Below are 26,297 nucleotides of genomic sequence, written 5' to 3' on the forward strand. Positions count from 1 at the left end.
TTACAACACATGCCAAGTGATAAGAGGCTTTTGCACACTAGGATATCTGGGGCACTTGAGGCAAATTCATTTATCCTTAAGCACGATAGCAGAAGAAAAGTTTGGGAATCAAAGACTATGGCTGAACTACTTCTACCCCAGTTTTGGCTCTAGTCCCTCTCCCTGGAGATTATAAACCAAGAGTATCTTCCAGATACGACTTTTATGACGTGGCTGAAAATTTGCAGACATCTTCATGAACATGTTTTATAAGCCAGATAACAGCTACTACTTAACTCGCAAATACCGATGTCTTTTCAAAGGAGCCACGAACAGTGCTGCTAAGCAGCAGAACCATTCAGATACATCTGAAGAGCAAGGCATTCTCTGAGGCTTCTGCTACAAGTGCTCAGTTCAGTTTATTTTCCCCTCTGCTTGAAAACAAAGTTATAAGGAGACAATTCTAATTAGCTTCTGCAGCTTTAGCTTTGTCCAAGCTGTGGACCCCGAGTTAATTCGATTTGTCCTCAGGCAGCCAATGCAATTTGGCTATCTTTTTCTTGCAGTCGTGTTATTTTACTTTGACACAACTTTTTCCCTTGGGGATTACAGATGGAGGTCTTTTTTTGCCCTCTCTTGCCAGCTTCAGCTCTTTCTTAACTTCTTTAAGTCCCAAGAGTTGATTACTTACTGGGGTGTTATTATTCCCTAGTGCTGTGTTAGGGCTTATTTCTTTACAAGTCCTTCAAGCTTTGGACAGAACAAAGGTGCTGTTAAAGGTGCTCCAACCCAAGGGGACAGCAAACAGGAGAACTGAGTTTAGGATGCTTTTATCACCTAAAAGGTGATGTCTCTTCCGACCTTAATGATTCTACGACTAGATTTGGTTGGATTTGGTTGTACTTTCATGCTGTGTCTGGAGTTTGCTAATAAAATAGTAACTGAGAGTCCAAATTGTCCCCAGGTTGGAGTTCATAGTCGTAGTTACCTAATACTTGAATGGTAAAAGCATCCTAAAAAATAAAGTGCTATCACAGGGTTAATTTTCAGAACCTTACTAAAAATTATGCAATGGATTTATCACAATTGAGTGCAACCGGTTTTGTATTTCAACAATAGGTTTATTTTAAGAAACATAACATGACATTAAGTAAAAATGCAAAATTGTGCAATTATGGCAAAATGTTTAAAAATCCACACATTTGCCCTCATAGGACTACAGTACTTCTTACTAACATACCTGAGCACTGAATGTTGGATGCCATTTCTAAACAGCCTTACGAACAGGGAGCTCTTCAGTTTCTTGTAGAACATACAAACACTGCATGTTTGGTGCACCAAAATTGCTTTTAGTTAGCCTAAGTTTTACTGATAGAATCAAGTGGAAATTACAAAATGCTTCCTTCTAAAGTAATTAATAATTCTGAAAGAGATTCACGCTTATGTAAATCCTTACAATGCTAGAAATTAATTTAATAAAAGGGCAGTAAATGAACGCAGAAAAATACTAAGGGGGGAAAACGTACAGGTTACTGTTTAAATATTATCAGTACCTTTGGTGCAATTATTTCTTTTTCTGTGCTGTGCAAGTTTACTTAAGCTTGACTCTAAAGCAAAAACTTTACCAGGAATCTGACTTTCAGCAAAATGTAGAAGCATTTAAGAATTGGCAAAATCTCACAGCTACGTTACTGTCTCAACAAACTCCTCATGCAAAAGATTCGGTATATTCTACTCCCACAGCAAGTTCCAGGATTTAGCTTTTTTTATAAAAAAAAAAAAAAAAAAAAAAGAAAAAAAACACATTACAGACTTGGATCACACCCTCAGTTTGAATGGTTAAACAGAATGGAGATCTTCGTACTTTAGTGCAGATAAACAAAATTAACAAACCTACTGCAGAATTAACCACAGCATATTGTACTTCTACACATCACATGACCAGTCAATTGCTAACTCAATTCTATTTCATAGTTTCAAGTAATATATTGAAATTTGTTCTACTAAATAAATATAGAAGATTGTCAAAAAGCAGCAAGAAGTCTTGTAAATATTCAACCAAGCTTAAAAAAAAAAAAAGAAAAAGTTACATAACACTTTGCAAAAGAATGGTTTTACACACAAATGCAACACTGTTAGGGAGGGTGCTTCAGAAAGCTTGCAGCTAGAGGCCTACAACAGCGCAAAGAGCTAGCCAAGGACTAAGGATAACTTGAAAAATGAAATTAGTTGAACTTAAAAAAAAAAAAAAAAAAAAAGCTCTTATTCTTGGCTATGGATATATATAAAACAGTATCCAGAAGAAAACTAAACAAAGAAACAACACACCTCAACACTGGTGTATAATGCAGCCTTAGCAAGTATTGTCGACTTCAACTTTACTTCAGAAAAAAAAAAAAAAAATCAGGCGCTCGCATTTGAAAGAAGCAGTTTGGTAAATCTCTGGAAGATGAGGTATGTAATGCAAAGAGGCTTTTTTTTTTTTTTTCCTTTTCATTTCACAGTTTTGTTGTTGTTTTGTTTTTGCTTTTCTAACATCTTGTGCAAGAATTAAGAAACAGAACCAGGCAAGTATTTCTGTAAATCAAAGGTTCCATTTGGGAACAGACAAACCACATGGCAAATGAACATTGTCCAAATCCTCAGCCATGCCAGGGGGATAAACATTAATGAGCTAAATATTTGGCTTACTCAAATATCAGCTGCTAAGCCAGATAATGGTAAGAACTTACAGCCAGCAGTGGCCACTGCCATTTCAAGTTAACTGGTTTACCGCGGTCAATTTGAGAAAATAGAAAGAGTAAGATAACGCACACCTCTAGCTCTGGAAAAATTAGACCTGTAGCAAATCAAACCTGGCAAACTATAGCCAGTAAGTTTTAGGATTTCTCTTTTCCCTTTTACATCCAGTTTTCAACTACTCAAGTAGAGGCCGAACTCTGTAATTATTTACTTCTGCAAAAGTAAGGTAAATGTTTAATACATAGAGAAAAGTGTTGCAATATATTGAATCCCTATTCTAAATTAGCATCTAAGATTAAGCCATGGACACTTACTGTCAATTTCTCTTTAATACACTGGGTAACGAAGACAGCTCAGTAGTGCAAGTTTTCACATTATAGATCAGAATGAATTAGAAGGTATCTGAGGGCTTGATCACAGGAAGAAAAAGATGATGTGTAAAGTTAAGCCACACATTTTAAAGTTACTGGAGCACATGCTAACACTGCACATAGCACTGCACTTTAGTGGAGACAAAATGAACACTCCACAAAAAAACTTCAATATTATTAAGGCCTTATCCTGTCACCATTCTGTGCAAGAATACCACTACAGTAAAAATGTTATGTTAAAAAAGACAATATGATGACAGAACAGGGCCTGAAAACAGACACACACTCCATGAAAAATAACAGGCTGTCTTAAACAGTAGCATAAGGTTAGCCCATTTCAGACAAACAAGTATTAAAAATGTACTAGCACCATCAACTTTTGGGTTAAAGCCCTTTATGGGATGAAAATAGATTTTAAGCAGTGTTAAAAATGTTTTTGTTTTTCTTGCAGCACTACACCTAAGTGGCAGAAAAAGAGGTGTTGGGATTTGTTTTCAGTATCTTTAAGCTCAATTTTGACAAAAATCCACAGACGGAAGTGGTACAGCAAACTGAGCAGGCCTCCTTCCAGGGCAAAGGTACTCCATGTTCCAACTCTGGCTTGAGTTTTTCTCCCAAACTGTAGTGCACAAACATTACAAACATCTTAGAAGACTTCAAAAGCAGTACAAAAAAAAAAAAAAAAAAGATCATTATGAATCAGGATCTACCATTCCTCTATGTAATTTCAATCTAAAATTAAAAAAAAAAAAAAAAACACCAAAACACAACTTAGTGATATTGCCTCAAATTTTACCCGTATTTAAAAAAAGAGAAAAAAGAAAAGTCACTTCAAAACAGCTTGGACATCCTTAGCTACTAATGCTAGATTTTCTTCCACTGTAGTGCATAGTTATCCTGGCTCTTCCACTTAATTTGCTCTTACCACAAAAACACCCCTCAAGTATGACATGATTAAGTGTTTACCAGAAAAAAAATGCTGATAATTGCACTTTGTAACCTCCTTCTCATTTCCCAGGAAAATATCAGTAAATATGAAACTGAACCAGTAATTCCCTCCCCAGACTGCAACCTTTAAAGAGCACCCATCCCCACATACAAAAAAACAAAAAACAACCTATCTGTTTCAGCTTACAATAAATACTGAATTTCTTTGTTTTCTTTTAAGACATGTTTTCTCTAGCATCAGATTACCACTGAAAGCACTAAGGCCTGTTACTGAAAAAAAAAAAATTAAATAACTTTCTGAAGACACTGCGGATACAATTTAGCAACAACACATTCAAAATGCCGGCCTAAATCCCAGAGCCTATCTGGAGTCTCGTATACTTTTTGCCATTGGTCAGTAACCTCATCGTACTGATAGAGCGAATTCTTCCTGCTGGTTCTGAAAACGTGTTCTTCAACAGTGACTTGAGTAGCTCTGACAAACAGGTGGAGTTTGTTTTTGAGGAGTACGAGTTTTATGTATGGATTAATGGATTGATCACACGGGAAGTCTTTTTTTCGAGTCCACTTATTCTGTTCAATGTCATAGGCCTCTACGGTAAACATACGTTGATGGTTTCCACAGGTTCCAGCTATGTAGTAGATGGAGTCATTGTACACAGTTGCCAAGCCTTGGATTCTAGGCACAGTCATTGGGGTCAAAAACCCCCAGTAATCCTTCTGAGGATCATAGCAGAGAAAAAATTCTCCTGCAAAGAGAGAGGAAAAATAAAACATAAAACTGATGCTTCATTTCCGTAACAGCAATTCCACCGCTACTAAGCTTTCAGTTAGGGTCTTCCACACACAGAAACAGCCTACCAATTTTTAAAAGCCCTGATCTCATGACAAAAATCTATCACCATCTGCTTTCTTCAAAGTGCAAAAAATAAGTAAAAGCTACTTAAGAGTTTCTAACCCAGCTGAGGAGAGTTTGAAGCACACCACAAATACTGTGTTTTACATGTTTCCCAGCTCTCTTTTACTACCTCTACACCACGCTTAAGAGTTTGACTCAAAACCTCTCAAGATTCCAGTCTTCAAACATCCGATGTATTTGTTTTGTTCTTTAGTATCTTCACAAAATAAGCAGCATCTACAGACTGTGGAAAATCTTGGAATTCTGTGCTTGAAAGTTGTCAAATCTGAGCAAATAGCGTATCTTCTACTACTCAGACTCTGAAGCCATTTGTATCACGTCCCTGGTTACACACTTGAGGTTCATTTGTTTAAAGGGATTTTAAACAATAGGTTGATTTGAAATTAAAAGGTTGATTTGTTTACAAGGATGCCAGGTGAAGACTCGCTTGAAGCTACTGATTCATCACTACTTTCGTGATCAGATAAGGCACCTCTTCAGTTGGGCGCACAGAGTAGTGCATGCAGACTGTAGACATCAAAGTTCAGATGCAAACTTGATAAAAAGAACATTGACAGAGCCCACCTTGTCTTTTATGAATCCCAGGGGGAAGAAAGAGTTAACATTTGCCAAATATTACCCTAATTCAACTTCTATATAAATTTCACATTGATATTTTTAAGAATATAAACTATGCTGCAGTATAAGCAAGCACCTCAATTTTGACAAAAATACAGAAATTATAATAGAGCTAAAGGGTGGAATATAACTTAAAAAATTAAGTCTTAATGCATTTTTTGATTATTCATTTTGGTTCCCAGTATAATCTCCTATGACTGATGCTTGCACTCGTTTGTATTTTACAACTCCCATCAATTCTTATGGACTACTTCAAACTTGTGAGCTTTCTCTGTGAGAATTACTTAGAATTAACTTTTTTATACACTACTCGAGTGCAACCCAATCAAGGTTTTTATCTTCCACACTCAAATGGAGAATTTGATTATTTTCTGTGGCAAATTATTTAATTCGCTGTTTAACTCAATGTTTACTTAAATAAGCTACTTCCTTGGGCTGTCATTAAAACCACTGAAACACAGAATAGCGCAGCTATGAGCTGTGAAAAACAAAATGCATTCTTATTCTATAGGTTGTAATACCTCTATAAATGTTATCCACTTTTTAGCAGTTCTAAAAAATACTTGAAGAATGAACAAATATTCTGTTAAAGACTCCTCAGTGCTCCTTTTTAAACTATCTAAAGCAGACAGTTGATGCAACAGGAAAGAAAGATTGAGAAAACTTATTTTAACACAATTTAATTTAGAGCCACAACCAGAGTCAGATGTAATATGAAAGAAGAACAACACCTGCAGGTCTTGTGGAAGCCCTCCGACCTTCCTGAATGGCAGGGACTCAACAAGAAGTCAGGCTGACTTCTGATAAATAACAAGAAGTTTACAGTATTCCTCCGCATGTTTCTTTCCTGTGGTCCAGCTTTGCATGGAGATGGACCCAAAAGAAGGGGAGTTGGTAGAGAATCCAAGACCCCAAATTCTGCAAGTGTTTACACAGAAATGAGCCTAAAACAAAACTAAGATACTCCCTGTCCCAATCTTTCTTTCTGCTTCTTGGGACTCTTACCACAGCCAGTCTTGGCACTCTTAAGCATGGACTCCTATGGAGCTTGGGCACACAGAAATATGTATTGTATACAATCTCCACAAATCATATCATTTGTTCTTCCCTTTTTTATTTTATCCATTCCCATAACAATCCTTTTTAGAGTCCTAGAAGATATAATTCCCAGTCTAAAATAACCACAAGCATCTTTTTCATCACACCGCTTTCATGTGCGTGTACATCTTGGTAATAAATCATTGTCAACATACTTACTTTAATCTTTACAGGTCATTCTGATATAAATCTTAAATATGGAACTATCACTGCTGGTGCTAGAGCTGTGCTAAGTCATTAATTTAAGAATCAAGATGCAATAAACCAGTAAGTCTGATTATTTATTGGAAGATAGGATGGAAAGACAGTGTGAGCTAATTAGAAAAAGAGAAATTGTCTTCCTTAGTTGCCCAACTCTGCTTTTTTGAAGTCAGCTAGGTAGAGAAGGAAGACCTACTGTGGCTAATCAATTTTTACAAGTCACCAAAAAAAGACAAGACACCAGGAGTTTTCACAGGTTCAGCTAAGTAAAATGCTAATTGCTTTTTCATGACAACAGCTGTTCTTCAACATTAGTGCATTTCACTCAGATAAAGAATACAGCATTTTCATTGTAAGATTTAGTGCTAAGTTGTTGACTTAGAACACCACCAAAACTGCCATTTGTGCAAGAACTCAGTACAACAACTTGATGACACATTCCCAAAACGTGAGAACTGAAGCAGCACCCTCACTGCCCTCCCTGGCTTTTCTCCCGCTCCGTTGTCCCAGGGCTCTCTTTAGATTTTCAGAAAGATTTGGGTTTTCTATGGCGCTTCTAAGAAGAGACAGTTGGCTTAAACCACCCCCACTTCCAATCAAACACCGCATAGTCAGTCAAGGCACCTTACCCTGTAAAACATAGATGTTATCCTTATATTCCACAGCACTATGAAACTCCATTGCTACCGGCATTGGACAGACAGCTGTCCAACAGTTCTCCCGGCTGTCATAACACTCCACAGACTTGAGAGAGTTTCGCCCGTCTCCTTCATAAACACGACCACCTATTGCATACAGTTTACCACAGCAATGAACCAATTTGCAGCCTATTCTGGCTCGCAACAAAGGAGCTTTCGGGATCCACCTATTGCCAGAGTGATCATACATCCAGAAATCACTCTCTGCTCTGTGGTCAATGGAGACCTCACTGCTGCTTGGTCTGTAACCACCCGCAATATAAATATCGTTATCAGGAGATACAAGAATTCCAACCTCCCTCAAGTCATTTGGTGGCTTGCATAGTTTAAACACTCTCCCTGTGACCGAATCTAAACAAGGCACTGTTTGCTTCTTTCCTGAGTGTTTGTGGGCAGCATCAAAGCATATGATCATTTCAGAAGCAGTCATTCCAAGCCGTTGTGTATAGCCATTGGCACTATGTTGTCCCTTTTGTACACAGCTTTTGGCCATAGCCTGTGCAAACATGGGAGGGATTTTCTCTAAAAATGTCTCTTCCAACAGAGGCATACGGATGCATTTGGCAAATATTTCTGGAAGGTGCACTTCTCTCTTATTTTGTTCATGCTCAAACCACCTTATAATGCTGTCATAAACATGTTCTTCTTTGTCTACATTTAAATCATCACTGTCGAGTATACTTATGAGTTGGTCTTTTCTCAACTGAAGAAACTCTTGCTCTTTGGTGACACTCAGAAACTTTTTACGAATGTAGTCTTGTGATCTGTCTTTGAGTTCCTGATGACCATAGTGATCAGCAAAGATAAACACCCCAATGGAGTTCTGTGGGTCCAAATGACTGATCATGTATTTAGCACACTGGTCTTGTATGGAAGGGATCTGGAAGATACTAGCTGCAGTGAACAAAGCTTGAACGTTGGCCTCTGTCAGCATTACTCTGGAGGTATATGCATAGTTCAATACTAAATGCATTGACTCTGCTTCAACACCAACTATACGAACTTCTTTCTGGGTACTCTCTGTAAGGCCGCTAGTGAACATAGATCTACAAAAGAAAAATATTTAGCAGTTTATTTGTAATTACCTTCTAGCTACAGGTCTAAGAAATCATATCACACAGCTAATCCCAACGCGCCTGCCCTTATATCCGCACAAACGCATTTATCACTGATGTTACACTGCTCTGGTTGGGAGCCTAAATTTTAAATCTGTTTTGGACTTACTGAAACAAATACAGCAAGCTGGAATTTCTTGCTTAATTATCTCACTAATCCCATTTTAAAATTCATTCATTTTACAGGCAAAGCTCTTGATATATCCAAGACTTTGCATTCAACTTTCAAAGTGTTATTTCATATGCATATTCCAGCATGACGGAATATACAATTTTTAAAGGGAAACAAGTAGTTTAACTATACTGTTATTATATAAAGATACTTTTAATAGGAGAGGGCTTTGTTTTTAAAATTGCATGAGATTTTGTCCAATAAAACTCTCCTTTGATAAATGGACACTGATAATTCCTTGACATTAAGAGAATAAAAAAATTTGTTTACTTGATGTACTATATCATCAATAGTCACATGGAATATTAGCATAGTTGTGTTATTTTTTATTGTCAGTTAATGAAAATAACTTATGATTCCACGTTTGGCCACCCCGAGAATAATGGACTCTTGTACCTGAAATAAGGACTGATTGCAGCAAGAACATTCCTATGACAGGAGAATGTTTTCCCATGATCCACTTCCACCACAATATCTGTCAGTTGTCCTTCATCATACATGGTTTTAAGCTGTTGAAGAATACTGCAGGCATGGAAGGGGTCCATTCCACCGCTGACTGTGTTTGAAGAAGGAATTCCATTCAGTGTTTGTGAAAACTTACTTGGTTCTACAAAACAAAATTGAAACCGATTAAAGAAAAAAAGAGAGAAAGCACACCTGAACAAATGAGAGTTAGCACAAATTAATGTTCCGTACCCCCTCAGCGCTGACATCCATCAACAGCGAATCTAACATTCCCTTGAGCAAATAAAGATATAAGAGCATCTAAGGTTGTTCCCCTTCCACCCCCTCTTCCCCAGTCTACCACATAGGTTAACCTATAAAATGTTCTCCACTAGTTTTAAGAAAAATACAAAGTGTGTGTGAATGTTTTATTAGGTATCACGATGCTGGCTGACTTGTGGAATGGGAAGAACAAAGAATGTAGAAGGGCAAACCAAGCCCACAAGCTAAGTCACCATTTCACAAGTCTGTACGCATGTGTTTAACTTTACACTGAAAAAGGAACTGGCTCCCAACTTCCACAAACGATGACTAATGGAGTAGACTCATGAAGAAACAGTAAATATGTCCAGCAACAAAGCTATTAGATAAATTCACATAAATAAATGTATGGCTACACGTTCTTCTTTACGGCTAAAATGTAATTATCATTTAGAATTACTCAGGTGTGAAGGTACTTGCATATAATTGTGACAACACACAAAGTGGAGTATAAGCTTCTATGTAACATGTGATATGCTTAATGAAGTAAATCCCAAAGTGAAAATTGAGCAATATCTCAAGCACAAAAATCTGTTTCGTAATAGCAACAAGATTTTTACGCAACAGCAACAAAGGAGAACTCAAAAGAAAAACATTAGGTGGTAAGAGCTGCAAGTCAGGTAATGTTGCTGACTGCAATGCTGAATGCCTTAATTTCGGGCGACAGAAAGGGGAAAAAACAAGCAATGAGCAACAGCGACTAGGAACAGGAGATTTAAGCTCTAACACACGGTGGCATAGAGCAGTTAGAGCTTCTCTTGCTCTGAACTCAGACACAGCTTTCAGCACAGTCACAATTAGGTCAGTAGGGATCTGCTGTGGGGCACATTTTTCACAGCAGGCTTGGGGCCAAATATTGTCAGAGCCTCTTCAAATAACTGTTAGGAAAATCCTTCAAAAAAAAAAAAAAAGAAAAAACACCTTTCTTTCAAATAAAATAGCAAGGAAGGGTAAAATTTACAACAGGGGGGTTGATCAAAGTAACTCAGCTCCAGCATTCAAAACTCGCTGATTGTGAGGGAAGAGGAGAATTTGTACTCGTACTTTTTTTCAGAAACAAACGTTAGTTGCTAGTGAGGAAGTTCCAAGGAAATAAAATACTTTGATACTTGGATGCCAAGCTTTCCTACCTAGCCGAGCCTTGACGTACAGTGAAAGTGTGATGCAGCTACCATTGCAGAAGAGTTTTGTTTACTTCCTAACATTAAAAAGGTCCAAAATGTTTTTTCTCCAGCCCTGCCTGCTGCACACGCAGCCAAGCCACCTTCCAGCACCCCCCAGGCCCCGAGGCTCACCCCCAAACCCCAGCCCTTCCACTCACCAGGCTCCCCCCTGGGGAACCCAGCTGCTCCCTCTCCCCACCTCCCTTCCCAACGTTTTATCACCCCTCAGGGCCTTACCTCCGCCCTCCCCACCCCCCCCACAACTCCCCACGTCCATTTACTTCCATGACACCCCCAAAACCCAAAACCCAAAACCCCAAAACCCAAACCCACTCGGGGGGGGTCTACAGAACCTCCCCCTTCCCCCCCAAACCTCTTACCCTCCCCCAGCTCCCCCCCTGCCCTCCCTCAGTCCCCCCTCCCTAATTGCCCCCCCCACACCCCCATTCTCCCCCTTACCTCCCCCCCCCCATTTCCCCCCCCCACCTCCCCCCTTACCCCCCCCAGGCCCCTCCCCGCCCCTCATCCCGCCCCGTGCCCCCTCCTCACGCAGCCCCCACCTCCTAGCGCTGCCATCCTCGGGGCCCCAGCTCCGGCAGCGGGAGGGGGGCGGCCCGTGAGGAAATGTCACCTGCGCCGCTTCCTCCGCGCCGCTTCCTCCCCGCCGCCCTGCCCGCCGCGGAAGCCAACCCCGCGCCGCCGCACCCCCCAACCTGGGCCGCGCCGATTGGCCGGCGCCCCCGCGGCACGCTGGGAAATGTAGTCCGAGGGGACCCGAAGGTAGGCTCTCTGCAACTCGGGGCGCGGGGCGCGCTGGGAGATGTAGTTCCGCCCCGGCGCGCTTGCGCGGTAGGTGTCGTTGTCGGGATGGGGAGGGGAGGGGGGTTGTGGGCTCGGCTCGTCGCCTAGCAACGGGGAGGCGGGAAGCGCGGGGCGGGGCCGCCATTTTGGGGCCCTGAGGCGCCGTGCTGAGGGAGGGCGTCGGGGCTCTGTGACGGGAGCCCCGCAGAAATGGCCCCGCCGTGTAAATAAATCCCTCACAAACGCTGCTTTGTGCTGCCCCTGTCCTGCCGCTCTTAGAACAGCTCCCTGAGTCCCTAAGGGAGAGGAAAGCTGGCCCCCAGCAGGCCGGGGTCGTTGGCTGCCATGGGCACTGCTGGAAAAGCGGCAAGGAAGAGAGAATACCTTACTGGTGCCACAGGGCAGGGCAGTATCATGAGCACAAGGCCCAGAGCTTTTTAGGGCTTTAATCAGGAATGTAATCAGCCTGCAAGCTCATCGTGACAGCAGCCTTTTTTTATTATTATTTATTTTCCCTGTCTTTGTGCCCCCAGTGTGCTAAACCCAGGCAGATCAGCTGTGCTAATCTGTGGAGAGAGCAGCTGGATGGCTCCAGCCAACAAGCGACCATTTTGTTGGCAACGACCTTTAACACCACAAAGCACGTTCCTTTCTCTATCCCGGTGGCAAAGTGGTCACTAGTCACCAGCTGGCTTCAGCTTTCTGCCGTGACTAGCCACCGGTTTCAGTTTTGATAATTGAATCGTTATCAGAAGTTTGCTGTGGAAGAAATAACTTGGTTTTTTGTTTTTTCCTTTATGAAATGCGGTTAACAAAAGAAAAATTACCACGTACTGGAAGAATTCAGAAGGAGAACATATTTTTTATGTTTTAAATCAAAATAGATTCAATACATCTTTGCTGTTCAGCTGCGAAGCTTGTTTACTTAAGAAAAAAAATGCAAACGCACCAAAAACAATTTAGATAAGAGTGTTTGAAATACATTTCCCTTTACCTCTCAGCGCCAGCATACAATGGGTATGTTACCAGTGCTCTGAAGCAGATGAATTTAAAGGCAAGAGTTGTACTGCTCAGTGTCATCTGACTGCTTCATACCTGGATTTGCTTTCACTTGCAAGGAATAGCTTTTCCCTAGTTTAGCAATTATCAGTGGTGTCCAGGTGCTGTCGATAATAACGCTGCACAACACAGGAATGATAGAGGCTCTGATGAAGGAGGTGTAAAAGAAAATAGAACCGCACGTCTGCAAATCGATTCTGCAGTTTTCCAATTTCCCCATTCAGCAATGGCATGGCCTGTGAAATTGTCCCGAGAAATATAAAATGAAGGGAAGGGAGAACACCACCACTCTTACCTTTTAGCAAATGATATTGCCTGATGCAGTTCATTTCCTTTGGTGTGGACACTTAGGCTGGCCTGGATTAGTGTTCAAAATGCAAGCAAAAGGGAGAATGTTTTTTAATATAGGTACTGCATCGAACGGGTACTTTGGCGTAAAAGTGTTCCTTGAAATGGCTTACCTTTGTAAGGTTTCTGCTGAAGGAAATAAATTGCCATATAAACATGCATAAATATTCTTTAAGAGGCATTGATATCAGCGTTTTCTTAGTCTAAAGTCTTTCTCAAGTGTAACAATGCACCATCATCCACTCCTGACACTCAGCGGATTTAGCACAAGGTGGCACACCCATGGGAATGCAGGGGCCAAGCATTTTCACCCAGGTGTGAATATTATTTGTCGTCTCTTTCTGAAGTGCAAAAAGCAGCAGATTGCCATGCAAATTGCTCAGAAATCTAGATTTTATAAACTGCGTTTACATTGCATGCAAATGTTAGAACCCATTCTTTCAGAAGTTACAAGATGCTGAGTTCCAGCTCCCTTTATTTCTGCTGCAGCTATTTCTTTCTTCTGTGTTTGCCCGGGAAGCAAGGCAGGCCCGGGATTCGAAAGTAGAACTATAAGTCTGAAAATTGGAGTTTTGCCTTAGTGCTGACACGAATTCACTGCACGCTGTTGATCAAATCATTTGATTGAATAGATTTTGGCTCCCCAGGAGACAACGGGGAGTTGTAAAGCCCTTTAAGACATATTGATATAAATTCCTTTATCGCTATTGTAATATTTTTTGCAGGGTGTTTTTGTTTCATTCGTTTCAGTTCTTCTGTCCAGCAATCAATTAAAACTGATGATAGCATTTAAGATTTTTCAAGAATACAAAGTGTCCTGGACATTGAGGGGCTAGACTTTCATTTCTACTTCAGTTTCACACCTAATTTATCACTTCTGCAGATAACTCTTGAAAACATACAGCTGAAAGCTCGTGGTGAAAATGTTGCTTCCCAATTGATATTCCAAAGCTTAAATTAAAAAAAATAAATAAATAATAAATTAAATCATATTGACTAAGAAGGAACACAGAGTCCAGGTCTGGTTTTTATAAGTGATTAGGAACATTGCCCTTTTTATGAACCCAGAGCTGGCACTGCTTGTTCTGGGATTCTTGCCTTCAGAATAAAGAATGTCTTTGTCATGAGCCCAAGCAAGAAAAGAGGGGAAGAAAAAAGTTTCAGGAGAAAATGAACAAAACATACACTTTTTCAGATACTTGAGAACTTAGAAGGTACCAAGAAAAAAAAAAAAAAAAAAAAAAAGCTTGACTGAACAAGGAAGTTATTGAAAACTTCTCCCTTCTTCATTACATCTACAGAACAAATTAATTAGAAAGTTTTGGTTCATCTACCATCAATACAAGTACCAAGAGAACAGCACATCTTCCGCAAATTGTTTGGTTGGGTCATCTGACAGGGACCTGCCCAAACCATCCCCGGTGTTCCTGCTGCACAAGAGGTGATGCAGAGAGTGCTTTTGGGGATCCAGTTACTGTTTTACAATATTGAGAAAGATTTTTCATTTTTTCTCCTGCTGGCAAAATGAAGACAATAGAAGTAGCTGGACCAAAATTTGAAGAAAAATATGGATTCAAGCAGCTTAAAAGAACACAACTTCCAATCCATATGAATTGATTTTCATTCATACATTTATTTTATGTCATGGTTAGTTGAAAACTTTTGAAAGATGTCACTGCATCCTCGGCTTATTTCTTGGCCTTCCCCATAGGGTGCTTTTCACTGAAAGGTGGAGGACATCACGAGAGGAAGGGCCAACCTCCCCTGACACACAAAACACAGTCCGAAGAAAACCAGAGTTTGCAAAAGCTTGACAGGACTTTTTAGTTTTCACAGCAACATTTTGAACAGTCATTTTTTCATAAATGTCTTCAATTAAAAAAAAAAAAAAAAGCCAACTGTCAGCAAAATTGTTCAACTATAGAATTTAAATACAGTCCTAGTAAAAATGGATAATATCACATGCCGTCCTCAAAATATGCCAATTACTAATGTTGACAATTGCTCAGCTATTTGTACGTGTTAATTTGTACCGCCAATCTGTGAGAAGTAATGCAGCCGATACCACCACACTCTGAAAAAAAAACCTCATATTTTAATTGGAAAAATCTTGATATTCACTGAGGAACAATCTAACCTTGGAAAACAATCTTTTACCAATTTGTCTTTAATGCATAAAACACCGCTCATTTTCTGCGGTTCTTTCACCGAGGGGCACATTAATTTAGTTGCACAATAATTTAATACATCGATACATTGATTGAAGCAGAGAGTTTTTTATTTAGCGGTTCCAAGAAATAACACATTTCTTGCAGAATCTTTAAAAAGACACTTCTTGCTGCAGTTTAAGTAGGGGGAATTGCAGATCATTAGAGGAAGTTGCCCTTCAAAGCCGATTGATCATACCACACTGAGCACAGTGGGCTTTACATCAGAACAGAGCGAAGACTGGCAGGGGGCAATTAATGGGGCAGATACTGGAGTGTCTTTTCTGATTACCCCATACTGTACAGTGGATTTGGCCTCGCTGAGACAGGCTGGTAGAAACAAGAACCCTGATGAGATATGGCTCTGCTAATGTCAAGAAGTGCCACTTCCTAGCAGCAGGAGCAACTTTATTGAAACCATCTGTTGTTTTGGAAGATCCATGCGCACACACATACGCTTCCTCCTCCCAAAGCGTTTAACCTTTCTCTTCAGGATGAGTGAAATCGCACAGCTAATCCCTCCTTAATCTCAGAATAACAGGCCCTACTGTTTTTAGCAGCTCCCAGAAAATTTGCCTGACTGGTGGTGATTAGGTGATACGACAGTGATTTAAGCAGGGGCAGTCATTTCAGAACAAAATAGCCACACGTCCACTGCCACCACAAAGTTTCGCAAGGCTTGGGTACCTGTGCAGAGGTGAGAAATCCATACCCCACTAGATCTGCTCTGCACGGGGGACAGAAAAAAAAAAAAAAGTAGGGCCAAGTGGGCTGTCTGATAACCCCTTTTGCCAGCGAACACGACCCTCATCCATAGGGCTTTGTGGCCACTGTGCAAACTAAACGGTGTGTAAGGGCAACGTGCCCCTTCTAGAGCAGGAACAGGCACTTCTCTGGGCTCATCTCTGGGACCACATTTCAGCAAGAGGTTTTATCTCATCACCAAACCCTTCTGGCCACCACAGGGCCCTGCATTGGTGGAAGAAGTGGCGGAGATGGGATGCCTTCTTGGGGCCCTTTCTCTCCTCCATCAAGTTTCGCTCCTGTGTGTGTGCCTGTTACAAAAACCCTCTAGCTCGTATGGAAAAACCCATACAAGTATCAAAAAAAAAAAAAAAATTGTCACTGAGGGCCTGGCCAGCTCCAACAGTTAAGAGATGGCTCTTTAGTGTGACAATATAAATATAAACAATTCAGTGGTAGGAAAGATGTAGGCACTCCCCTAAGACTGCAGGTGGCTAGGGAAAGCAGAGAGCAAAAATTAAACTGCCTCTTCTGTCTGGAACAAGCACAGAAGGTTGAACAAATTAGTTTTCCTTCCTACCTGGGGGAGGTGGCAGAGCTGCAACCACACTTGTTTGTTTTAAGGGAAAGTACAGTAAAATAGCATCACTCAAAGCCATCCTACATCCCTAGGCTCTTCAGAATTCATCACTCAAAGCTTCCTTTTTTTTCCCCTTCCAGTTCCTTCCCCTCTCTCCAGTAATTCTTGTTTTTAAAAGAACCTGAATATAGGGGAAAAAAAAAAACAACCCCCAGAGCCACAACTGGAAGGAATGCATCTCATTATGCTTTCAACCTAAAGAATATTGGTAGCTTAATATACTGGAGTTACTCCCATAACTTCAAGGCCTGTTGCCATAAAAAAAAAAACAAAAAAAAAAAACAAAAAAAACACACTACTACTGGGGTTGTTTGGTATTAAAGACTCAGCAAGTCAATAGGGGAAGGTAACAACAATGAACAACCCTAACATCCTTGAAAGGGTAATGGAGAGTATTTATTTTTAAATAAATCCCCCTGTATTTGAATTTATTTTTTTTTTTAATAGAGAAATAATCTCATTGTATCAGTTTTCATAAAGAAATCAGTTTAATGTGTGGTATTAGGTTTTCTAGATGTTGTAATACAGATGTCTCATTATCTACTATCATCTTACTTGGCCCATCCAAATTCAGCTGCATAACTTATACTGTGTGGATTCAATTTTAAATATATGACATTGAAAGCTTCAGTTTACCTGTTCCTTGGCACTAGCAATTTTTCCATTTGTGGATTTAGATCCTTTTCTCATTGCAGTCAATAGTTTATTGACTAGAGGGACACTAGGATGAGGTCCAGGGAGCATGCCTGTTCTGGTATTGACTGCAAAGTGTATTTAACAGTTATGTATTAATAACAAAATGTTATTGCCTCTTAAATCTGCACAACAGAATAAATCAGAGAGCAGGTCAATTCCTAAAAGTTATTCACTAATACTGTTAGAACATAGGAAAGGAAGATGAATCATACTGGTATCTAGAATAGTCAGGTGAACAATGGGGTTTCCCCCAGTGTTTCACCACTCCCCTCCCAAGATACAGTCATGTCGGTTTTGCTCACTGTAGTTTTTTTGTTTGTTTTTTTGCTAGGTAAGGCTGTCTACCTGCAGTCATAGTGCAATAGAGTGAACCTGAGGTGCTCAAATCTTCCATAGTTTTCACCTGGCTCCAAAAGCTTCAGTGGTTATGGGACCCTGGGCTAGGGAAACTCTAGCTGTATCTAGACTGTCCCCACACACCCTGCCATGGCATCTCTGAAGGAGCAAAGGAGGCCTTCTAAACAGAGTTTTTTTAGGGTCTTTATTTTACCTCTACAGTCTGTCTTGATGGTATATGGGAAATAATTATCTGTTTAAAATGCCTTTATTTTTTTTTGAACTGCCTTTTTTGAAATCCTGACACACCACAGCTTCAAAGCCCGGAACTGTGTTCTTTATACAAAAGGCCTTGAACTCTCTCCGGGCAGACCACTTTCATATCCTCTTGGATGGAACACTTTCATATCCTCTAAGCTCATATATTTCATGGTAATAAGCTGTGGGATTTAGCTGTGCTGTGACAACATGCCTACTCTTTTACCTAGCAGAATAAAGAAGAGCTTTCCTAGCAAAAATAGTTGAGATAAAATGGTTTACATGATACTTGCAGCTAGCAGGGCATTCACTTTTGTGCTACTGGGGGTGGGCTTCCAGAATTTCAAAGGTGACTATTTAAGAATGACACTGTCACCATATCTTGAGTATGGAACTTTCTTAGGCTTCTTTGATAAATAGATACATTGACATAGAAGTTGACGTCCATATACAGATACCTGAATTATCCTGCCATAACATCTATTCATATTTAATCAATTTTTTTTTTTTTTCTTTAATATTAATCTAAGAAGTTACCCAAGGCCACATTGGAGTTGAAAGCCAAGATTCTTATTAATCAGACTCAGATGGGGCCATGCTGGGCTGCAGCATATGAATTGCCAGCCCCTTGTTCCATTTGCAGCAATCATCCAGGCTTCAGCCCATCATTTTCACGTTGCAGCCATGAGAGTTTTCTCACTCTGTCCTCCTTTGAGGAATGTAAGAAAAAAAAAAATGAGGTCAGCAATTTAGAATTGCTACTTGGAGATAGTGTGACCAATTTAACTTAGAGCACATTGTGAAAGACACTTGCAAAACCCATCAGTTCAGTAAAGAAAGGAACTGGTAAGGTCTTCCAAGAGACTGCACAGCCCACAAGCCAAGATGTTGACCTGGTGTGCGAGGGAATGGGAAGCTCTTCTTTTGAGGCCTTATCTCAAAGGTCAAACTACTTACCCCAAATGATCCCTCAACTCAAAAAGGTGCAAAGGTATCATCTTGTAGAGTAATAATGTGCCTTCAAAACCAAGCCTGCTGACCAGCCTGAAAGCAAGCCTACTAACAGGGGAAGGTGTGGGGTCAGCCAGGGCTCTGCATGCCCATCAGCTCCTTGCAGAGTCTTCAGGCCCTCAGCAGCCTCACCAGTCCCTCCCAAGCATTTAATAGCATTCCTCCACCTGCTGCTGGAGCACCGCTCCTACTGCCCCCATGCACACCAGAAGGCAAAGCTTGTCAGCCACGCAAGCAGCGTGGAATTGAAGGGCAAGGAGCATCAGTTATGGTGCTCATTATTTCTTTCAGATCCATGGTGCTTGCTTGTCAGAGGCAGGGAGAACACTCAGAGCTCTGTTCTTTTACTGATATTAGCAGTATAATCACTAAAAAGAAAAGTAATTTTAATGCCACTTCCAGAGACCATTCTCATTTCTAGCATGTGCTGCTCAGGCAAGATCTCAGGACAATCTCTTATTCACCATTCTCTTTATACTTTAAGCTATGGGAAATTAGTTTTCCTCTATTTGCCAAAGAAAATAGCAAGTGTTCTTCAGGGATCTGATAAGACAATTAAGTACAATTTTTTAGCAGCTAGCATATCTGTTCACTGCAGATAAAAGATTCAGATCTTTATAAATAAGGATTGTATAAGTTCAGATCCAAATAAAGATTCATATTTTTATCATGAAAAGGTTTAAATCCAATTCTACCATAGTCAATAAGAAACGTCCCTTTGAGGCAAAGGGAGTGCTGGGAGAAAAATTCACTAAAAGACAGTCACTTTGCTGAGCGGTGGTGAGCAAACTCTGGGGCACAACTTAATTCTTTCACTGACAAAAATACCAACGCTTGGGAAAGGAAAAGCATGCATTTGCTGAGGTTTGCTTCTGTCTGCTAATGGTAATATTGTCTTCTGTAGTTTCTACAGTGTTGATATGCAGACTAATGATTACAGGCTTCCTTCCAGTCAACAGTAATGAACCAAGACATGCACACATACATGGACATAATGTGAATATATTTACTACACAATCTATTGTACATGCTTATAATTTGCCTCTAGTATACAGGCATTTTGCTAAACAGATAGACCTGGAAATAGATACTACATGCTTGTGAGCATAGTGCATCTGTTTCCTTTAATATAAAAAAGCCTTACCTTCCAGACAGAGGCCAGGCTCAGCTCACTGTCTCATTGTTCTCCTCTATCTACAGCTGAAGTGTGGGATTAGTTCCACTCTCTGAATTCAATGCATAGCTAAGCTTACCTGATGTGACTTGAGGACAGCTACTCAGCAGGGAGGTTTGAAACCTAATAGTGGAACAGGAACAGGGAAACTCCCCAGCGACTACAGTGCACCAGCGTGTGAAAGCTGGAGCTGTCATTTCAACGGCACGTCAATACGCGAGATGTGGACTGGCTCTTGGCAAGTGTGCCCAACAGAATGAGCTGCGGTTCCAGGAGAAGAGGCTTGAATATCAGTAAGAGAATGGAAAAAAAAAAAAAAACAAAAAAAACCACACACACACACAAAAAAACACAGTGCCATCATTTTGGAAAATTAGCTTGATTGGAAAAGCTCACATTACAAAGTTTGGAATTTAAGTCTTTCAAAAGCTGTTTGTGTTCCCCCCAAAAGAACCTGTGTTTTATTTCATAAATGTTAAGGAATAAAGAGTGGGGAAAGAAGTAGCAATGACAAAAAGAAGATAAGCCAACTCTGAGGGCAACGGGAAGCTGTGAAGGCTACGCTGCAGTGCTCCACATGCAAACAGCTGTGGCCATATATCAACTTTGTCACCCCTGTCCCCTGCCAGATCTCACCTGGTATGTCAGAGGATTCAGTGCCTTTTCTTTCAGTCTGAAAGACAAAATAACAGAGCAGGAATGCCTTGCAGAGACAGAATTTGTTTCTTACAGCAGTGATCTCACTCCAGCCTCTCCTTCACCAAATAAGTCCATAGAGCTCTGTACATACATCAACATTTCTGTTAAATCTGTCAGCACAACAACCCAAACATCCTCCCCTTCAGTGAAACTCTTGCCAACAGGACTTGGCTGCTGCTGCATGCCAGTGATTTCAGTTTGCTCAGACACAAGGGGCTGGTATGGATCCCTGGGCAGTCGAAGAGCCTTGTCACCAATTCTGCATCCTCCTGGACAGGAGCTCCCAGGCAGGATCCCAGACTGGTGTCAGTGGGCTGCCTCCTGCTGTCATCCCAGCAGCTAGGTGACATGGAGATAACACTGCTGAAGATATCTATACATTACCATGTCTCAGAAGAGAGCCAGAAGGATCTTTTCCTTCACTGGGCTTACTTTTTGGTGACACTAGATGGATCTACTCAGCAGTTCCTGTATTAATGTCACACCGTGCTTTTAGGGATTGTGACTGTGCCTACATATACCCTTCAGAGGCTCTCATCAGTTTTGCCTACAGCTTTTTCCGTGCTCAATAACTGCTGTTGTTCACATTCAGTCTTACCTACACTTTTCTACCAGCCCACTTCACAGCAGGGTGGGCTGGCAGGTAGTTGGTCATAATGACACGTGAACTTCAAGGTGAACTTCTTGGTTGTGTTAGAATTCTAGCAGAAAACAGGTTGCTTCTTGCAGACTGCATTTAGAGAAATACCATGAATTATATCTAATGTTATATGCTGTCTTTTTCCATACTTTTATGGAAGCTTACACACACACACCAGTGAGTTCCAACCTGTAGCCAGACCTTCAGCTTCTACCACTATTCTGTTGATTTTGAGGCTAAGTATTTCTGATCTTCAGCTGTGCACTTTAGCATCATTTCAGAGCCATAACAGAGTTTTGCTGTTTTACACCAGTGAAACATCCTATCCTGAAGGCAAAGCTCAGGAGAACTCCAGCAGGTAATGAATGCAGTCCAATTTCTAACCCACAATATTCATTTCAAGGCCAGGATCTTTCAAACTCCCTGTGCTGCTGCACATTACCTGCCAAACCTTCCCACACTTGCAGACTGGAACCAGAAGAGTTGATTAGACATAGTCAGTAAATAACATGGGATGAAAACAAATTTGGTAGTAAAAAGACCCTTGAGAATTTAGAGAAGAGTTCTATAGCCTTTCAATTTATTCATGATTTACTAGGAAGCGGTATAATAAAGCCGGCCTAAGAACTAGCCTAAATGCTTCTTAGGCCAAAATATCCCAATTTAAGTAGTGAAGTTGTATACTGAAAGTCTGGAGAACTGTTTAAAGTAAACTTAAAAAAAAAAAAAAGACACTCCCTTCCCTCAACACCAAGTCTTTGATTAAAAAAAAAAAAAGGCAACAAAAATGCTAATCTTTGCTGTTAAGCAGAAAGACTTAAAAAGTGGCTAACAAACACCATGAATTATTCAGGGACTGGGTTACTGCTATTCTACATACATTGCTTCAGAATGTGAGCTCAAAGCCACACAAGCAAAATCAATTCTGTGAACGCTACAGTGATAAAATAAATTCAAATAATCTCCTTTAATTGCATTAACATAATGTATCCTTCCTCATCTGTGAGGAGATGTAACTTAACTCTCCAGAAATGAAGGGCTCAATCCCAATCTAAATTAAACAGGTTTTATATGCACTATGCTACTCCAGTAGGACAAGTATTACTTTATTTTGTATAGATATGGTCAGAAACGGACCCGTTCTTCAGTCTAATAGTGACTAAACACCCAGGAGTATTGAAGATTAAAAGATCAGAAGAACCCATTTAACGTTTCCATTTAAAGTTTCCACAGTCATAACCATCGTCACCTTCCCTAAATCCAGAAGAAACTTTGACTCCTTGTAGGCCGAAATCTGCCCCAATTGCTTTCTGGGTTACTGCTGTAGACAGCCGGGTTGGAATAAATATACCCAACGTCTGGCCATGCTGTAGAAGTGTTTAAATAATAGAGTATCAGCGGGACAGGCCAAACTTTGGCCCTGCTAAACCCAGGGATGTAAATATGCAACAGGTAGGGGAACTCCAAGGCAGGCAGAGTAGGCCGGGATGTAGTGCCTCATCAACACCACCTCAACACAGTTTGCAGTGTGTTTGTTATGGGTACCCAAGGTCACCAGGGCCCTGGGAAAGCTTGAAAGAAAAATATAGTGTGTATATGACACATCTCTTTAGCAAGAAAAGGGAATGGGGAACATACAGGCCTGTGGCCACCCAGAGAGCCTGTTCCAGAGCAATTGCCCAGAACTGAGACCCCAGAAGGGAACCTGTGGGTTAAAGTCGCTCTGTGTGGTTGGAAGGCCTCAGTAGCCTCCACACATCTACCATTGAGCCATTTTCTAGCCTGGGGGCTTGCTGAGAGGCATTGGGGTACCTTTGATTCCCCTATAACTTTGCCACTCGCCTACAGGCCCTCTGCAGACATTTTGTGTTTTGTAAAGCCTCTGGCCTACTGGGCTGTTTGGTGCTCCACAGAACTCATTATGGAAACATACACAGACTTATTTGGGGAATCAGGATCAGAAATTCATTAATAAACTTTTTTTTTTTTTTTTAAAAAAAAAAAAGGTGGCTGCATCTGACTCAGCATCTTAGAAGCACAATTTAGAGAGGAGGGCAGTGAGTCCCCGAATGTATCTCCAGCCAAGCACCTGCAGAACCAGGGCCACACAGAGACATACAAGCCCAGCTCCGTGCTGCTGTCAGCACCCACAGAAACAGTCACAGAGATTTTGGTACACATTAGTAGTTCTGCAAGAGACTAGCCTTTACCCCAACACACAAAAAGTACTTCTAGGACTTACCTTAACTTGTGATTCACTGAGTGCCACAACACTAGCATCGGGAATTTCTGGGGGCATGGAGCCCCCCCCCCCCCCAATAGCTTTAATAAATCTACACAGCTGTGAATATAATATCAGGGGAGACAACTCATTGATAGTCTCACAAGGAAAATCACCTGATGCTTCAACTCATCAGGTTAATGAAGGAGCCAGTGTGGTAGCAAATGGCAATACCATTAACAGCGCAGCTGTATGCAATGATTTGTTTTCTGTCAATGAATTTTGGGAGGGGCTGGAAAGTAGAAAAACACTCACAGAGAAGCTCAGTTACAAAAATCCAAAGGTAAAGTTCCCAATTAAACACATAGCAGTCAAGTTAAAATTATAGGTGACAATTACTGTAACTTGATTAGGCACAATAGCAAATTCACTTCCCTAAATCACTTTCACAACTCTCCTAGGAGGTCTGAAAGATGTAGTATATGAGGTTCATTTAATTTCTAATGTAGTAATTATCACTACTGAATAAAAAAAATAGCGGTGACAGACCCAGGAAATAAATTTAGCACTTGAGGTTTTAATAAAATTTTTATGTGCAACCCCGTTGGTTAGAAATTGTTTAATCAATCTTATCTGGTTCACAGCCTTTCTGCTGAGCTTTCGCTTCATGTTATTACAAGGCAATATGCTGCAGCACCTTCTTAGCATCCCAAGCTGCAAAGCCTGAGTGCTATTGCTATCCAAGACTAGCACATGCTCTGTTTGGAGATGTGAACACCCACAGTTTTGTTCACGTGTTGCCAGTTGTTTTCAGGTTATGCAGCTGGTCATAGGTGCTGGTAACTTGAAAGCAGGGCCTAGCCCACTCTGAGTGTCTGCACGATGGAGTCTCTGCTCTAGATGGGAAATTATTTCTGTGGCAGGGGTATCTAAGGAGCTTCATCATGTTTTCAAGATGTTAGTATGTAGGAGATGCTGCCAGTCCTTTCTGAAGGAGCTTCATGCTCTCAGCTTTAGCATAACACTTCTAAAGGCATCCATTCTGGCTTCTCCAAATGCCAGGGCAGTGGTTTGCACAGGGGCAGCGGAGGGTGATAAAGAAACTAAGTCCATGATCCACAGCTACTGGAGTTTCTGAAATTTTCCTGACTCAAGTTTTTCCTTAGATTTTGAGCTTGCCTAAGCTGCTAGGCACAGGTAGAGAGAAAGAGCTGAACCCAGACCTCCTGTCCTGCTATTTGCCGTGTCACTGCCCTGTGTAAATTAAGCTGAAATGGTTTATTTCTGATTGCAAGCCAGGGCAGCTCGAGTAGCAGAGAGGTTAAAATGCAGTTATTAGTATATAAGAGAGAAAAAGGTCATTAGCTGGAATCCTGGCCTGTTTTTAGTATTTCCTTTATTTAACCTAAATAGGCCATCTCCACTGCTGAACAAAATTACTCTCACTGCCAGGCTGTTTAAAATGCTCACTGTTTTATAGAGTGCCACAAATTACATAGTGCCATTTTAGTTGGGCGTTGGTACCATTCAGAAATGAGCATGGCTGGGCAGAAAGTAATACAGAAGGTACTGAAGGCAGTAATCACTTTGCTTTCTCCAGTTTTATCCATCAGAAAAGTGGACTCTCCCCTGTAATGGGATTTAGCTGGGCTCCGGCTCCTTGCTGGCACTCTCTGCCCAAATACACACATCAGTCACTCAAGTGTTTTGGATTTGGTTTTCTGTTTGCAGTTAGTACACTAATAATTTCTGGAGTGACCCAGTGGCAGACAGGTAAATTGGTAGTCCCCCAAATTGATATAAAAATCAATAAATTGTGAATGGCCACCAAACCCCACAGCCTGTGGCCTCCTGACCCAGCCTTTGGTCTCTGTCTGCCTGGGCCTTAATGCCAGCTCCACTGGGGACTTTGCAGGCAGGGATGTACAACAGGGGCAGTGATGGGACTCAGCAGTGATGCAGCCAGCACCATCCAACGTCTTCCAAAACCTCTTGAGACCAGGGGGTCAAAGATGTGGGATGCCACAAGTCCTGAGCGCCTCAGAAAGTGGGTGATTAGAGTTAGCAGTTGCTTTAACCAGGCACCCCAAAATCCCCATGACCTTCAAAAATCCCAGTCATTGCTCTCATCTGTCAGTGCAGCACCAAAGCCGTGACAAAAATGATTAATTAAAGCACAGCCCAAGACATGAACGCTCTCTCTTGCCTTTTAAAGTTGGAGTCTGGGTGTCGTTTTGACACACCGAAGGACTCCAGCATACAGACCATTCTGACAGCCCATATGGGCAGGTTGCTGAGGGAGCACAGAGGGAAGCTGTCCTCGGGGTAGCCGGGATGCTGAGAAATCCTCGCCTGCATCTTCTCTGGGAGCTGCTAGGATCCGAAGGCCACTGCTGCCATCTGGTGTCACTGTCACCAGCCCGGCAGGACAGCAGGACGGTGCAGGCTGCAGGAATGCGTGCAGCAGGCTGGGGGAACGAGAAGAGACTTGGGCCCAGATGCTGAGGAAGGACAAAGTCTTCCCTGGCAAAGGATGGCCAGCATCCAGCATCCAGCTCCAAGACCTTTTCAGACCAAGAGACTTCTCAGGCCTGCTTCCGTCCCTTTGCCACTGCGCTGCTGCCTCCAGGCTGTCGGAGCAGTGTGTGTGTGACACGGGGCCGCAAAAGCCTGG

The 26,297-nt window shown here is 41.3% G+C and overlaps 1 protein-coding gene and 1 long non-coding RNA gene across 5 annotated transcripts; both read right to left on the reverse strand.

Annotated features, from left to right (window-relative positions):
• Nucleotides 1-1,079: 1,079 nt before the first annotated feature.
• Nucleotides 1,080-11,505, reverse strand: KBTBD8 (kelch repeat and BTB domain containing 8). Of its 2 annotated transcripts, none has more exons than XM_027467623.3 (4): nucleotides 11,350-11,505; nucleotides 9,258-9,468; nucleotides 7,506-8,620; nucleotides 1,080-4,789 (listed from the first exon to the last, which is right to left on the reverse strand). In XM_027467623.3, exons 1-4 carry the CDS (start codon nucleotides 11,363-11,365, stop codon nucleotides 4,326-4,328), a joined length of 1,806 nt encoding a protein of 601 aa, XP_027323424.1. In that variant the 5' UTR covers nucleotides 11,366-11,505; the 3' UTR covers nucleotides 1,080-4,325. The 2 variants fall into 2 exon arrangements, with proteins under 2 accessions (XP_027323424.1, XP_012947285.1); XM_013091831.5 differs by lacking the exon at nucleotides 11,350-11,505 and adding an exon at nucleotides 10,757-10,909.
• Nucleotides 11,506-18,258: 6,753 nt separating this feature from the next.
• Nucleotides 18,259-24,648, reverse strand: LOC106014443 (uncharacterized). 3 transcript variants are annotated; one of them, XR_002398435.3, is made up of 5 exons: nucleotides 23,645-24,648; nucleotides 21,361-21,492; nucleotides 20,700-20,736; nucleotides 20,143-20,345; nucleotides 18,259-18,587 (listed from the first exon to the last, which is right to left on the reverse strand). It is a non-coding gene; the product is annotated as an uncharacterized lncRNA (long non-coding RNA). The 3 variants fall into 3 exon arrangements; XR_002398434.4 differs by lacking the exon at nucleotides 23,645-24,648 and adding an exon at nucleotides 22,652-23,389; XR_001185769.4 differs by lacking the exon at nucleotides 21,361-21,492 and having other exon boundaries at nucleotides 23,645-24,636.
• Nucleotides 24,649-26,297: the final 1,649 nt, after the last annotated feature.

This window comes from Anas platyrhynchos, chromosome 13 (genome assembly GCF_047663525.1).
Source record: "Anas platyrhynchos isolate ZD024472 breed Pekin duck chromosome 13, IASCAAS_PekinDuck_T2T, whole genome shotgun sequence".
Lineage (NCBI taxonomy): Eukaryota > Metazoa > Chordata > Aves > Anseriformes > Anatidae > Anas > Anas platyrhynchos.